The sequence below is a fragment of the Corapipo altera genome, unplaced genomic scaffold (genome assembly GCF_003945725.1).
Source record: "Corapipo altera isolate COAL_440 unplaced genomic scaffold, ASM394572v1 75, whole genome shotgun sequence".
Classification (NCBI taxonomy): domain Eukaryota; kingdom Metazoa; phylum Chordata; class Aves; order Passeriformes; family Pipridae; genus Corapipo; species Corapipo altera.
The window spans coordinates 10,772,075-10,787,749 of NW_020884887.1; the positions used below are offsets into that span (position 1 = coordinate 10,772,075).

Consider the following 15,675-nt stretch of genomic DNA (forward strand, 5'->3'; position numbering starts at 1 on the left):
AGGCACCGCCCCCGCCGCCCCCCGCCAGCACCGCCCCGGGGGCCGCGAGGGGCTCCCGCCGCGACAGAGCTGCGGCCGGGGCAGCGCTGACCGCGGGGCTCGGGGCTGCCCCTGCCCCAGTGCCCCCCCCGCCCCAGTGCCCCCCCTGCCCAGCTCCTCGCCCCGTCCAGCCCCCGGGGTGACCGTGAGCCCGGCGATAATCCCCCGGCGGGAGGGCTCTGATCGCCGGGCTCCGAGTGCCTGTGATGATCCATGTGCCCGGTGATGCTCCCGCCAGGCCCCCGCACTCCCGCGGTTCCCCGGGATGACCGTGATGGGGTGTGCGAAGGGTACAGAGAGTGTGTTTGGTAGAACTGGGGTGTCAGGCTCACGGCTCCTACATAGAGCCCTTTCATCCTTGCCCCAGTGTATGCACACCCTTTAGTGTCAGAGTTTTGAAGCCAGCCAAGCCTGAGGCTGTCCCCATCCTCCTCCCCAGCCGCAGAACCCAGGTTCAGAGTGCTGGTACACCACATCGTTTTAGCTTTTCCGCCCCGGCTCCAAGACAAGCTCAAGGGCCACATCCAAGTCACGGGCTGGCTGCCTCCAACCTGCATGCACATACACACAAAATTCCCTTCATTCCTCAGAGAGGGGGAAAATGAGCTTAACGTGGCTCAGCTGCTCCACTCCTGCCCCTGCCCTGCCCTTGGAGGCTGCTGAGGACACCAACAGCTTGCGGGGACATGCTTTGGTCCAGGGGAAAGGAGCCCATGTTAACCACCAGAACGAGCCGCCCAGGTCCATCTCACTGCCCATGTCAGAAGGGATGTGGTGCATTAAGACAACCCTGTCAGGTTTCATGTCCAGTCCATGGGCACAAGTTTCATGTCCAGCTCACAGGGATAGGATGTGGCAGGTCTGCTGGGTTTCGTTTAGGCAGCATGTTCTGGGAGAGCTTCCGACTGAACCCCAGTCGAGGAAGCAATTTCAATCAAATGAAACAGACAGATAAACAAACAAAAAGAAAAGAGGAAAGGAAATTGTAGGGAAAGAGACACAAAGAATGGGAGACAATTGCGGCTGCAAATTTTCTGACGGGCTCTGAGGCGTTTATTGAAGTCAAATATTTCTTTATCCTTAAACATTTCACTTCCCTCACAAGCCTTTTCTCTGAAGATCCCTGAATAACTTGCCAATGCCAAAGTTACTTGAAAGCTCAGAAAACAAAAAGGGACAAACAGCAAGTTTTTAAACTGCGAACTGCTGTAAAAGGTATTAAAGGGATTACAGTTTTTTTCAGCCTTAAATGATTTGCAAACTCAGCCTGAAAAAAGTGTCTCCCCCGGGAACAGCATTCCGAGGCCGTGCTAACCTCCGCCAGAGGAGATTCATGCACAAATCATTGAGCAAAAAGCCAGCAATGAGTAATCAAAGGCACGCACCAAACTCCAAGAACAATCTGCAGAATCCACAATCTCCAGTGGTAAAGTTTTCCACTGAATAATTTCTTCTGTGAAAAAGGAATTTGTTGAATTCTTGGTCTGACATTTGCTATTTTTTTCTTTTTTTAAAGAATGACTGACTCGCGGGAAACAGAAGGCTGCTCAGAAAGGCACTGGGGTTTATTAATACCAGCTCTGCCATTTTACATGAATATCAGGTAGCTTTTTTTTTTCCTGTCTTCTGTTTGCAAACACAAAGGAAACCAGTTCCTTTCCTGTGTGCTTTAACTCACAGGCTCTTCTTCAGCACATCTGTCGGAAAGCAGTTCAGCGGCTTTCCTCCACATTGTCTCCAATTTATTAATCAACACTTTCAGCTCCCTACTGAGTTACAGCCAAATTATGGTCCTTGAAGTCCATGGCAGCACTTCCACTGACTTCATTAGGACCAGAAACTGGCTCTTGAAGTCTCTGCCAATTCCTTAAGTGCTTTAACTTCAGTGTTGGACATTTCTGTTTTAATCTTCTTATGCCTGTTTCTGACACATCATTTACATGTGTGCACACACAAACTGCCTTTCTGAAACTAAAAACTGCCTTAAAAGCAAACAGAAAAGTTTTATTCGTTTACCTGTGAATGGGTGGACTCAGGACCCTGAATGTGTCTTTGTCAGGGCTGTTAGAGGACAGATGCCATTTTGAGGCGCCTGTTAGAGAGCCCCAACCGCAGACCCTGCTCCATACCAGGGAGACAGCTGGGGTTCATCCTGCTGTGGGAAGAGTTTTGGCCTATTCCAGCTCCAGTCTCTGTTTCAAAGCGACCAATGGTCCGGTGGCTCGTGAGAACAAGTTGCAGCCATGGAAACTGTGATATTTGAGCACCAAAAATTCCTGCTTGCGGGAAGCCTGTAGCTGAGACCTTCACAGGTCAGGCCATTTACTTCCCACTGACCCCTCTCAGCCTGAACTAGTTTACTCCAAGGCCAAAGCCCCGCAGGAGGAGAGGCTGGGAGCTGCGTTCCCATTTCCCTGGCCTTTTGGTTTAGTCACTGGCTGAGTTATGAAATCCGCCTGCAGCGTAACCCTGTCTGTGGGTTTCCCATGGGCTGGAGAGGCTATTACTGAGGAGCAGTTGGAATTTTAATTACCCATTAAGGAACTAAATCTGGGGGATTTCTCAAAGCAAATAGACATAATCTTTGGCACTGACCCCACCTCTGGCACTGACCCCACCCTGGCCTGAGCATCCTTCCCTTCCCGGCAGGCTGGAGGATGCAATCCTTGCAGCCTCTGCCCAGTGCCTCTCTTTTTGCTCATTCCAGCCTGGGAAGACCCTCAGTGCTGTCCTCGGCAGTAGGACAGCCTGGCTGGAGCTGGCATTCAAGCCCCAGGAACATTTTGCAGGGTAGGCAGTTCCCTTGAGGATACCCCAGGACTAGTGCAAGGCAAAGTGAAAGGGAAGAATGTGTCCTGAGGAGTGGGGAAAGCCCCATCCTGCCCAGAGGGACCAGGAGCAGCCTGTTTCCCAGCAGCTTTGGGGCTGAAGGCTCTGTGGGATTTCAAACTGATGGGTAAGTTTTTAACGGCTCATCCGGTTATTCCAGCCTAGTACCCCATAAATGGAAGCCTGTCTGTTTCCTTGCCTCTGGTTTGCATCTGTTCCAGGGCAACATCCACAGGCTGGTACAAGCCTCGCCAAGAATCATCACAGCCAGCCCTGCATGTGTGGCTCCACGGGGATAAACCCACCCTGCCTGGCTGCCACGCACCCCTTACTGTCCCCAGGCTCCTCCTCAGACGGGTCACCCGCAGCCACACATGACCTGATGCAGGCTGACCTCTGCAATACCCCCTGCTGCTGACTCCTTCCTTCCCCCTTCCTCCAAATCAGGCCACGGCCGCTGTCACTGGAGCCCCTGGCTGGAATTACAGCAGTGCAGCCAATGTATATTTTAAAAACCTCTCCCTCAATATTTAAACTGGAAGATCCCTGATGCAGTGGCAAATGGGTAACAAAGACAGGAGTGAGTGAGGGTGGCCCACCAGGTCAAGACGGGCATCCCTGAGCACAGAGGGTTTTCCCAGGGAAGAAACCCGGCACGTGGGAGTGCAGAGAGCCTTATGGACCAAACCTCCTCTCCCTGGTGGCAGCGCCAGAGGTTTGCAATCTGCCTCTTTTCCAAAGGTCTCTGATGTTCCCCATCCTTGCTCTCCTGAGTGCTTTTTAAATTATTTGGAACCAAAAAATATTTGCTTGCAGGACTACCTTTATGTGAAAATTTACAAATTTTGCTGTAGAGCTGAAACAAACCTCCCTGATCACAGCTCTGGTCCCTGTGCCATCGCTCAGAGCTGCACAGCCTGCGCAGCTCCCATCAGCTGCTGGAGCTCCCCATGGAGAATGACCTCTCCCATTATCTCCTTGATGAAAAATACTCCAGGCTTACACATACTGAACCACCACACACATCCTCTTGTGGGTGAATTCCCAAGCACCTCCTTTTAGCCAGGGCTCCTGCTTGAGCTCGGGGCACGGACAAGCAGCTGCCTGGAGAACCCCATGACACCTCGCTGTGCTCAGTCCCCACAGCGGAGCAAGGGGGAAAGGCCTGTGCCCCAACATGGCTGAGTGCCGGCTGTGTAGCCGGGGGAAAGGCCCTGCGTGCTGGAATTACAGCCATCTTCATCCGGTTGTTTTTTACACTGCTTCGTTTCCAAAGCTCTCCCGGGGCAGGTCTGTCAGGAGCCCAAACACCCAACCGCGCCCGCCTCCATGTTGGGGAGGGGCAGAGGGAGAGGAGGTGGCGGCGCCATCTTGGGGAGGTCGAGCCGAAGGGGAGAGGTGGTGTGGCAGCCGCCATCTTGGGGAGGTCAGTGCGGAAGGCAGAGGAGGGCGGTGGCGGCGCCATCTTGGGAAGGTCGAGGCGGCCGCCATCTTGGGGAGGTCAGCCTTGCTTCCCCTCGGGAGCGCCAGTCACGGTGTGGCGGCGGCCTCCGGCGAGGCGGGATCGGGACCGGGACTGGGATTGAGATCGGGATCGGGATGGGGACTGGGATCGGGATGAGGACTGGGATCGTGATCGCGGCACAGCCTTGTGCTTGCCGTCGGGGACACGCCGCGTCCCTCCATCCCTTCCGGGTGAGGCGGTGCCCCTCGCCCTCTGACCCCGCCGCTTCCTTTCCGTGGCGGCCGCCGGAGCAGACGGGCAGGTGAGTGCGGGGCTGTCCCGCATCCGCCGCCATCCGCCCGCCCGCGCCTCGCTGCGGGCCCCGGGCTCTCCACCCGCCCTCACGGGCCCGGGACTGCCTGGGGTAGCGCTCCCGGCGCGGGGCGGGCGCGCCCGGCCGAGCGGGGCCACGGGCCGCGGGCGAGCCCGGGGCGGGCGGAGCGGATCTGCCGGCGGGAGGTGCAGGGCGGCACGGCCCTGAGCGGCCGGGGCTGTGCCCCCGAGCGCGGGAGAGCGGCGGGGTCGTCGCCCAGGGGGGCGATCCTGGCGGTACAGCGTCTACTGTGTCTGCCTCACTGGGTTGGGGACGGCGCTGTCCATGGAGCCTGTGGATGTGTCGGGAAGGGGATGTGGCGCTGTCGGGGCGGCCGCGCAGGCACTGATGTAAATTGATGTTGTCTGCGGAGAGGGGATCGCCGAGGATGAACGCGGGTTCTTTTGAGGTTGGTTTCCTGAGCGAAGCGGTTGGACTTCTCACTTGTGCAGGGCGCCGGCTGTAGCAAGTATTTGGCAGGAGAGGGCAATAGGGAACCGTCTTCCTGTGCTCGGGACAGAGGCACGGGATTCATGGCCGCCAAAACAAACAGCCGAGTGCCGGGTCTGCTGTCTCCCGTCGCTGGGTGTCGTCTTCAGAGGCAGAAGATTTACCTGGGCTAGTCCCAAGGATGTGGTTAGGAGAGCAGTAACGTGGAAGAACCCAAGCTAGTACTTAAAAGAGAAGGTGTGCAGAGTTGGACCTTAGTGACCAAATGAGGGCTTTAGTAGTTGTTTGGCGTGGTATTTTCTTTCCATAAGGTCACACAAACAAGGGGAAGTGCTTGGCACTGCTGGTTCCCAAGGAAAGGGCCTCCCTCATGTGCAGCTGTGATGGGGCCTGGGGACAAGCACAGCAGGAGAGACCCCACTAAGCAGCTGTGGGTGGTGACCTGTGTGCCAGCATGCAGCAAAGATGAGACTCCTGGGGGTTTGTAAGAAATCCGCTTGTACCCCCAAATTGCTGCTTCTGTTTTGCCAGCGGTAACTCATTTTTCTTGCTTGGTTGGGACAGTAGGAATTTCATAAAATCCTTTAGCAATGCTGAGAAACCTAGCATCACTCATGCTTCACTTTGGTTGTTGTTCAGAAATGGCACCTCGTAAGGGCAAGGAGAAGAAGGAGGAGCAGGTCATCAGCTTGGGACCGCAGGTGGCTGAAGGAGAGAATGTGTTCGGTGTCTGCCACATCTTTGCTTCCTTCAATGACACTTTTGTCCACGTGACTGATCTCTCTGGCAAGTGAGTATTGATCACCCATCACCTCGCTGTGGTACACGGCTCCTTCAGGTGCGAAAACAGAAACTGGGCTTGGCAAGAGGTTCCACCAAAGTCCTGGAGCTTCTGCTGAGCCCGATGGGATGGTGCGTGTACACGAACCGGGTGGCTTGGTGAGCTCCTCTGATCAATGTTGTACTCAGGGTACTGGGTGGCAGTTTACTGATCTGGTAACTTTGACAATAACAGGTTCTCTCCCTACCCAGAAGCTGTTCTGGGGGGATGAACAAGGAATGGCTTTCTCCTGAGTGTCACCTTTTCCTTCTGTAGGGAAACCATCTGCCGTGTGACCGGTGGGATGAAGGTGAAGGCGGACAGAGATGAGTCCTCTCCCTATGCAGCCATGCTGGCGGCCCAGGACGTTGCCCAGAGGTGCAAAGAGCTGGGCATCACTGCCCTGCACATCAAACTACGTGCAACTGGGGGGAACAGGTACGTCACAGAGACACTGGTGGTCACTGGTGGCTGATGGTGAAGGATTTGGGTCTGGGACAGGAGGAGGATGGTTTGGGATGGGGAAGGTGGGATTTTGATATTGCTAGTTGTTTGTAAACTGTTCAACTTTTGAGTCATTTAAGGGGTTGTTGGTTCTGACTCTCCTCCAGGACCAAGACTCCTGGACCTGGTGCTCAGTCAGCCCTGAGAGCTCTGGCCCGCTCTGGGATGAAGATTGGCCGAATTGGTGAGTGAGAGAGAATGAGATTAATTAGTGAAAGGAGCTTTGTAGGCATGTGTCCTGCTTGGTCTGATGGTTTAACTTTGGGATGTTCTTCGTGGCCACTCAGGTGGCACTAGAGGAAGGATTTAATTTAAGCAGATCCCTAAACTGATGATTCCTCAGGAGATGGTGAGAGCACAACTCAGAACCCATGTTTCTGTGTACAGTGCAAACCTCAGCTCACAGCAGGGTACCACTGTTCCTTGGATGTCACAGCACTTGTCCCATAGTGGTTCAGTCACCTAAAAATACTTTGGTGGTCTCAGCTTGAGACAGTGACTCAGTTATAGTGGAGTTCTCCAGCTGTTGGAGGAGAGTCCTGAACTTTGTAGGGGAGTCACAAGAAGCTGCGGTGGTGGCTGTGCTGAAAGTTCATCAAGCATCCTGTTTCTTTGAAAACCGTGTGGCTGCTTAGTTTAAGTGGGATGGGAGATGGGAATTTTTACTTGCTATACATTAAAAGCCCTGGGTACCCATCTTGTGGGAAGTTCCCAAGTTCCACTCTACGGAGCATACCTTCAGCCCATGTGTGGCTCCTGCACTGCCGAGGTGCAGCCATGAGGCTGGGGTTGGTGGCTGCACCCCATTGGTTTCTGGGGGTACCTCTGGAAGGTAACAGTGTGTTTTGGGTTTTCTTCCCCCTGCAGAGGATGTCACCCCCATCCCCTCCGACAGCACTCGCAGGAAGGGTGGTCGCCGTGGACGTCGTCTGTAAACAGCGCTGCACCTTCTGTTTATTAAAGCTCTCTTAAACCTCTGCTCAGCTGTGTTTTCTTACTGGGGTGTGCTGGACTTCCATGTAGTTCCATCCATGGATGGCTTGGGCTCTGGAGCTGGGCCTCTGGGTTGGGGGGATGTTGGGGGTGAACTAGGCTGGCTGATCCAAAACCATGGTGGGTCTTGGGCTTCATAGCAGAAGCTGCTTGGATACTTGTGCTTTCAGACTGAGTCACGATCTCTTGGAAATGTCCTTGCCATGGAAAAAAAGGCTGGGCTGGGAGTGAGAAACTACTGCTGTGTTTTCTGCAAAATGCTGCTTAATTCATCACTTCCCCTTTCTGTGGAAAAAAAGTCCCCTGCCTGTGCAGATGTTCCTAAGCCAGCATTTCCTTTGGCACAGCCATAGTGCTTCATTTGTTGTTTTTTATGTGGCCATGGAAAATTCTAGAATAAACTTCCCCTACTGTCCTAAAAGTGCACTGTTTGCCACTCAAATAGCTGTTTTCCTGTACTTAAAGTTTTCTTTGAACTCTGTGTTGAGAACTTGCTGAAAACACAAAACCAGCAGCAGCTCAGCCAACATGGAGCTGAACAGAGGAGGGGACAGGTCGGGAGTGCAGGGAATGGGACTGTGTGTGTGTGTGTGACCAAGAGCTCCAGTCAGTGTTTTTTTAATAAACTCTTGAACACAGTGAAAACTTGCTGTGTGTTGCTCCATCCCAGGGGATATTGGTGTGGCTGCTTCCCGGGGCACGTTTGGGGAGAACTCTACAGCAATAACAAATCCAAGGCAGGACCTTTGTGGCAGCACAAAGTGAGTTCATCTCAGGGCCTCCCAGGTCCGGGCCATTTCAGCCCTGCTGGTTTTAAGGGCAGTTTAGAAGTGGGAAGGTGTCTGCTCCACATGAAGGTGGATTTGCTCTATTAACCCTTAATCCTTGGAAACTGGAGCCCTGCTGTGTGCACAGGGATGGCTGAGCAACCTGCCCTATGCCATTTGGTGCCCTGGACATGATGTGCCATGGGCAGGCTGCTCACTGGGCTTGCTGCTCAATTAATGGCAAAAATAACTTTGATTTCTTGGCAGACCTGACGTCTTTGAAATGGCTTCCTGCGACGGTGTGTAACCACCAGGGGGGAAATGCTGAATGAGGAAGAGAAACCGGAGATCCAGCACAGAGTGGCTGCCTGGCACATCATCTTTCTGGAGGAAAAGACCCTCCTGTCAGAGTGGCATGGATGGCTCTCATGGCTCTGGCAGTCCCTGCCCTGACCCAGGTGGTTGTCTCGGGTGATTCAGTGAGGAACTGCATCACCTGCAACCTCCCTGTAGCTGGGTGATGGCTCCCGGGCTGCATGGGGGTGAGATGTGTGTGCCTGCCCACCCTGTGTCTCCCCAGCAGGGATACTCATCCTGCCGAGGGCATGGGGCTGCTCAGGGGCTGTGCTCCCCTCCCACACATAGTCTGTGGCCACTGGTGAGCCCTGTGGCTCAGCCCTTCCCCTCCAGTTTGCCCAGGGCCAAGCCTGAGCTGTTGGGGGTGTCACCTTAGGGGCAGTTGAAAATGTGGGTCTGTTCCCCAGACCTTATTCTGTACAGGGTCTGGGGGCTGAGAGCTGTGAGACGAGGCCCAGCTGGTGATGAATGGCTTCCTGTGAATGCACCTGGGTTATTCCAACTGCTTGCCTCAAATAATTGCTCTGCTGGCCTCGTCATCGGCAGGTCTGAGCCCAAGCCTGAGACCACTCCTCTCTCCAGATGGCTTTTTTTCCCTCCAAAAAAGACAACTGGTTCCTCAGCTTCCTGTAATGGTGCTTGTTGAGTTTTTGATGGGCAACAGCAAACACAAAGCCTTGGGGTAACAGGGTGGTGAGGAGCCAGTGCCAGGCTTGCACAATGGGGGAATGAGGAGGGTCAGACAGGATGGGAGCTGCTCTCTGAAAGGGTCTGCATCTTCCCTGGAGAAATCAATTTACAAACTGGAAACACCAGATACCACAGCCACAGGCAGAAAGTGTGTGTGGGGGTATGAAGTACTGAAGAGTTGATGGGGAGTGTCTGTGTGTGTAGTGAGGGCTGGCTTTGTGCTGACCGTGCCTGTCTGGGCTGGGGCTTGGGGGGCTCAGCCTGCTGGGAGGAACAAAGCCCTCCCCCACCCCCAGGTTATCGCCCACGTCTGTGGTCTGCAGAGCCAGGCCCAGCTCCATGGAGTCACTGGGGTTTCACTTGCAAAGTTCCTGTTTAAACTCTCTCTGGTTCCCCTTTGGGCTGAGGTTGGTCACGGAATGCGCCTGGAGCACGGCCTCGAGGCAGGAGTTGTGGCCCAAACGAGGAGCTGAGTGAGGTCTGGACCCTCGAGGAAAAAACCTGTGTGTCTCCCAGAACCCCCAGTGCCCACAAGGAGAGAGACAAAAAATTTACAGAAAACTTTTATGTTCTATTTCCCTTTTTTTTAGCTCTCTTTTCCTCCTCCCCCCCTGCCCCCTTTTCTCTTTTTTCCCTTTTCTCTCCCCTTTCTCTCCCTTTCTATTTTCTTTTCAAACACCTCTGATGGTTTCTAAGTACAGCTTTATCACTGGTAGCCTGGGGTGAGGCTGATGGACACTCCTGGGCTGGTGCTCCATGCACCCCTGGGTGCCCAGGGCTTTCCCAGCTGGGTCACAGGAGCCTGTGGGTGGGACACCAGGCTCCAGGCACCTAAGCCCTTCTACAGTGGGGCTGCAATTTCCCACGTGGGAAGCCAGAGCATTGTCCCACCATGACTCTTCCAGGAAGAGCAACTGCCAGGAAACACTGCCCCGCTGCTTGGAAACGCTCCATGACGATCCCTTTCCCTACTCTCCAGGCACAGCCAGGGCTGGCTCTGTGTCCTTCCAGCCAGGTGGCTCAGGACTAACCCAGGAGAAGGAGTGGCTGAACCAGCCCCAGCAGGTTTGCCAGGTAACCGGTGGTGTCTGGCTTTTAGTCCCTCACACGCAGTTTCACTTTTGGCTGAGCCTTGGGCACGGTGGAGCTGGATCCTGATGCTGGAACCAGCTCTGTGCTGGGCACAGTGTGACCCTGGCTCACTGTGGGCACTGGGGGTGTGTTACCCCTGGTGCTGCCCTGGGACCTTGAATAAAATCACCAAACCCCAGCATTATGGTCTGGGTGACTGCTTCTGTCCATGTAGCACTTCCAGGGCTGTTGGGAGGGCTGGGAATCCCCGGTGCTCCACTCCCACTGGTGCTTTGGGGTCGCTCACCTTGAGGGGCTGCTCCTCCTCTCTTGGTTTTGGGGGTTCAGCCTCTGGAAGCTGCTGCAGGCAAAGCAAGGAGGGCTGGAAAGCACTTAGTCCTTGAATTGTTTCCCCCTCAGCCTGAGAAGTGCTGGCCAAGCACCCCCAACCAGGGGGGTCTGAAGTGACCCTCAGCCCGGGGTTTGAGCCGAAGTGCAGTTTTTCCCCAGCAGCAAAGGTCAGTGAGGAGGGGTGTACCCTGACAGTGTGACCCCACACGGGGGTTCTGCTCTTAGTCTTGGGTGTGGGGTCTCTCCCCATGGTGTCCCACGCCTGGTAAGCCACCTCTGGACGCCACTTCCTTCTTCACACATTGTCTCTCGCCTCCCCCATCCCAACACCACATCCCGTTTCTCACCCCCTGCCACCCCCCCTGCCCCCCTCGCCATATACCATCTCCTGCCCCCCCTGCCCGGGGGTACCAGAGCCCCCAGACCCATGTCACTGGTGTCACCAAGCTGGGCACTGTGACCTGCCCGTGGCGTGGGGGAGGCAGCGACGCCCCCACTGAGTGGCCGCGGTGCTCACCACCGAGTCCAGCATAAACTCTGTGCTGGAGACCTGTGCAGCAGAGCTCTGCCTGGCAACAAGTGATGCAAGTGCCAGCAGCCAATAGGATTTTTTTTTTGCTCCCCCCCCCGGGTGTCAGGGCAGGGTGGGGACCGGAGGGTATTTCCAGGGACAGAGCTGGGGGTGCTCATTTCCATCGGGGAGCCCACCGGAGCCATGGCAGAGGAGCAGCGGGACCTCATCTCTGACCGCGGCAGCGCCGTGCTCAGCGTTGGGAACACCCAGAGGTGCCACTGCTGGGGGGCAAGGGGTGGGGGGCACGGAGAGGGCAAAGTGGGCACAAGTGGGGACGTGGGACAGGGGGGGCATTGCGTGGGTGCGGGATGGAAGGGGACACAGTTGGGCCAAGGGGGTACAGAGTGACTACGGGGCAGAAGGTGGGGGGCACAGGGTGGCTACGGGGCACTGTGGAGCCAAGGGGAAGGGGCCAGAACATGGCTGTGAGGCAGGAAGAGACACGGGGAGGATAATGGAATGGGTGGGGCACAGTGTGGCTGTGGGACAGGGGGGATATGGAGTGGCTGTGGGACAGGGGGGATATGGAGTGGCTATGGGATGGAGCGGGAATTGGGTGGCTATGGGATGGGGGGGCATTGGGTGGCTATGGGGCTGAAGGGGGTCACTGTATCTCTGGGGCAGTTGGGGACAAGTCATGGTGATGGGGCAGACAGGCTCAGCGTGGCTGTGGGGCACAGAGCCATGGCTTGAACCTATGGGGGAGGCAGCACGGCTATGGGACAGGCTGTGGGACAGGCAGGCTGATGACGTGGCTATGGGGCAGGCGCGGGCCCTGGACCCAACTGGCTCTGTGGGGCCGCCATCCCATTGCCACCGCGTGTCCCAACTAGTCCCCATGCCCCAAGCCCCGCGGGGGCAGCCTCCGCCAAAACTTCCAGCCAATCAGAATTCCGGAAGCTGTGACATCACCAGTCTCCGGGCAGACACTCCCGCAGCGCTGTCCCGTTCGGGACATCTCCCTCGGCCGGGCAGTGCCCGCTCCCCGTCGGGCAGCGGAGCCAGGAGGTGGCCTCTGGAGCACCGCTGCACCCCTATAGTGCCACATTCACCCGGCGGGGCAGCATCTGGCACAAAATTTTAAAAATTAACTGCTGTCCGGCATCCCATGGGCTGCGTCCTCTGCCTCCGGAATCAGCGAAGATTCATGTGGCTTCATAATCCCACAAAAGGCGATCCCCAGAGTGATATCGTGCCCCAAAGTCACCTGGCAGTCCCCTGTCCGCACCTAAATGTGCCCACGTACCCCTCGGTACCCGTCCCGTGCCCCCCCTCCTGCCCCCACAGTGAGTTTCAGTTCCTGGTGTGACCTTCACACTGAGTTTTCACTTCTGCACCCTGCACTGGGGGAATTTGCATTTATCTGGCTGCAAACCCCCCCGGGAAGGGCGTGTTTGGGGCGGGGACGGGGTGATGTCAGAGGATCATCTCCTGAGCTCCCTGTCCCTGCCCCGCAGGTCGATGCTGGGGCGCAGAGCCGGCCTCTCCGTGCTCTCCATCCTGGTGGCCCTGCTGATCGCTGGCCAGGCCGTCACCATCTACTTCGTGTACCAGCAGAGCGGGCAGATCAGCAAGCTGACCAAGACCTCCCAGACCCTGCAGCTGGAGGCTTTGCAGAGGAAGCTGCCTGCCAGTCAGTAGCCCCACGGGCACCAGTGTGGTGTGGGGGGTGTCCAGGGAGAGGGGACAGATTCCCTCTGGCCCACCCAGCCCTGTTGTTGCCCCTCACGGTGCTCTTTCCTCAGCAGGTGCCAAGCCAGTGAACAAGATGAAGATGGCCATGGTGAACACCCCGCTGGTCATGAGGGTCCTGCCTGCTGGCCCCCTTGCAGACCTTCCGGTAAGAGAGTTTCACCACTGCTTGGCACTGCTTGCTGCCCTCAGGGCTTGCTGCCGTGCTCACACTGCTCCTTTGCTTTTTCTCTCAGGCCACGGCCCCTGCTAGCAACAAAACCGAGGACCTAGTGAAGCACCTGCTGCTGGTAAGGTCCCCTGCACCCCCACTTGCCCTGCAGCTGCCCCCCTGCAATGGTCTGGGGTCTCTTGGGGTGCTGGTGGGAGCTCCTGGCCTCCTGCAGCATCTGTCTGGATGATATCAGCATGATCCCACCTGATTTTCCTTTGCCCTGTCTCACTGTGGTCATTGCTTTGCAGCAAGCAGACCCCGGGAAGATGTTCCCGGAGCTGAAGGATAACTTTCTGGACAACGTGAAGAGACTGAGAAACACCATGGCTCACACAGACCTGAAGGTCAGTGCTTGCTGCCGTCCTACTCTTCCCCATCCAGGAGCCCCCTGCTTGGAGGAGGGACTGGAATGTCCCCACCTGGAAAAACAAAGGCCTGCTTGAGCCGGCTTGGGCCACTCCCACCCAGGGAAGGGGATGGTGCTCACCACCTTCCTTGGCCAAGCTGGAGCTCGTGGCACAGCTCCCCTGGGGTGAATTCTCCCCATGCCCATTAATGTGCTGGTCTCCCTTGTTGCAGTCCATGGAATCCTGGATGTACAACTGGCTGCTGTTTGAGATGGCCAAGAACCCCAAGTCGGAGGAGAACAAGGCAATCCCGGCAACTAAAGGTATTGGGGATGGGGCTGCTGAGCTGGGGAGGGTCAGGGAGGTGTTGGCATGGGGCATCCCACAGGGAGCCAAGCCCTCCCTCCGGTCATGGTCCTGTTCATTCCGTGGGGAGCCTCTGCTTGGTGGCCTGTAGGACATCACAGAGCATCTCTGTCTGCTGCATGCAGGGCATTTGGAGTGAGCAAAAGGCTGAACAGCTGGAGCACCACCCCAAATCCTCCACCCCTGGCTAGCCCAAGAGCTTGAGAAAGGTCACAGGGCTGGGGCTTGTTCACCTTTAAATTAAACTGCTTCTGGGTAGAATCTCCTGCTGAGGCTGCTGAGGGGGAGAAGGGCCTGAGGGGCTGATGGGGTCTCCCCTCTGTTTCTGTTGCCCTAGTGCAAACTAAGTGCCAGGCCGAGGCCAATTTTGGGGGTGTCCATCCAGGCCGGTTCCACCCACAGTGCGATGAGAACGGTGACTACCTGCCCAAGCAGTGCCATTTCTCCACTGGCTTCTGCTGGTGCTGCTACAAAAACGGCACCAAGATTGAGGGCACTGCTACTCGGGGAAAGCTGGACTGCTCTGGTAGGTTGCCAGGGAGGGGAAGGAGAGGAACAAGCAGTATGCAAGGACTGCTTGGGATTAGGGAGGAGGAGAGCTAGGAGAGGAGGGGCATCCACGCTGTAGGGAGCACCCCTCTGGTGCCAGCACGTTAAGACTAGAGGGGACCCTTAAAACCACATCCACCTCAGGTCTCTGCAGGTGGAGCCAAGGTATGCAGACAGGGTTTTCCATAAGCCCCCCTTGCCCCCAGCCCACAGCTCAGCAGTGGGTGCAGCCTCTCCCCCACTGCCCTCTGTGGAATGGGGCGTGATGGGGCAGCCCTGGGGTCCAGCACCCATATCCTGCCCTCCCTTTGCAGGGGCTGCTGCTCCCACCAGTGCCGCTGCCACCCCGGATCCGGACGAGATGATCTTCTCCGGGGTGGACACGCTCAAGCTGAATGTGGAAAAACGTGAGTATCCAAGTGCAGTCCAGGACCGGGAAGGGGAGCTCCTGGGGGAGCACCAAAGCACTGCCAGGGAGGTTGTGATGGAGACAGGGGTTTTGGTTGGTCCTTGAGCTGTCCTGCTGACTACCTCCTCTTTTTCCCCCACAGCAGAGTAGAAGATGCCAGCAGTTGCCTCCAGCATCCCAGCTCCTGTCTGGTTTTTTTCCCGTTTCTTTTCTGCGCTTACATTGCTGACCTTTCCCCCGCTGTAGAACAGCAGCCGGGGCTGAGCTGCCACGACTCTTAGTGCTAGAGACAAAGTGTCCCCTCAGAGGGTGGGTAAAGCAGGCTGGAAAATGATTTCAACCGTGTCAGATCCATAAATCCTGTTCCCTTTGGCTCATCGACATCCCACAGCACCCAGGCAGTGGCAGAGCTCACCCCTGCTGAAGAATTAATGCTTCCTTGCACTAAATGAACATTAAAAGCAGCAAAACAATATCCACCAGCTTCTTAACTGATCCCTGTAGGTTGGAGCCTTGTTAGATTACTGGAGTAGAGGGTTTTTATTGTGGGGTGTTCAGATTTGTAGACAGAGATCTTCGCCTACAGCCGCAGCAGTGGGTAACCGTGGGCAGAGGGGCTTCTAATCTTCCTGAATATATCTGATTGTTCCTTTATAAATGAGCTCAAAAGCTAATTATTTCAAATAAACTTTTGAATAAGAAAGCCCTGTAAGCAACTCTAGCAGGGCTGTGCTTGCAGTTTGCAGCTGTCGTAGGTTAAAAATAAATGCATCTTAACAAAAAAAGGGATAAAGAAAAATCTCTGCAAACACTTGGACACCTGTCTCCTCATCCAG

General features: G+C 56.0%; 2 protein-coding genes across 5 annotated transcripts; both read left to right on the forward strand.

The window, feature by feature from the left end:
* Window positions 1-4,508: 4,508 nt before the first annotated feature.
* On the forward strand, window positions 4,509-7,438 carry RPS14 (ribosomal protein S14). Its single transcript, XM_027643743.1, has 5 exons — window positions 4,509-4,634; window positions 5,775-5,925; window positions 6,232-6,393; window positions 6,567-6,643; window positions 7,327-7,438. The coding sequence occupies exons 2-5, from the start codon at window positions 5,777-5,779 to the stop codon at window positions 7,392-7,394; spliced, it is 456 nt and encodes a 151-aa protein (XP_027499544.1). The 5' UTR covers window positions 4,509-4,634; window positions 5,775-5,776; the 3' UTR covers window positions 7,395-7,438.
* Window positions 7,439-11,343: 3,905 nt separating this feature from the next.
* CD74 (CD74 molecule) lies at window positions 11,344-15,638 on the forward strand. 4 transcript variants are annotated; one of them, XM_027643739.1, is made up of 9 exons: window positions 11,344-11,474; window positions 12,720-12,895; window positions 13,011-13,102; window positions 13,191-13,244; window positions 13,417-13,512; window positions 13,748-13,838; window positions 14,219-14,407; window positions 14,745-14,837; window positions 14,982-15,638. In XM_027643739.1, exons 1-9 carry the CDS (start codon window positions 11,404-11,406, stop codon window positions 14,987-14,989), a joined length of 870 nt encoding a protein of 289 aa, XP_027499540.1. In that variant the 5' UTR covers window positions 11,344-11,403; the 3' UTR covers window positions 14,990-15,638. The 4 variants fall into 4 exon arrangements, with proteins under 4 accessions (XP_027499540.1, XP_027499541.1, XP_027499542.1 ...); XM_027643740.1 differs by having other exon boundaries at window positions 14,985-15,638; XM_027643741.1 differs by lacking the exon at window positions 14,219-14,407.
* The last annotated feature ends 37 nt before the right edge of the window (window positions 15,639-15,675 follow it).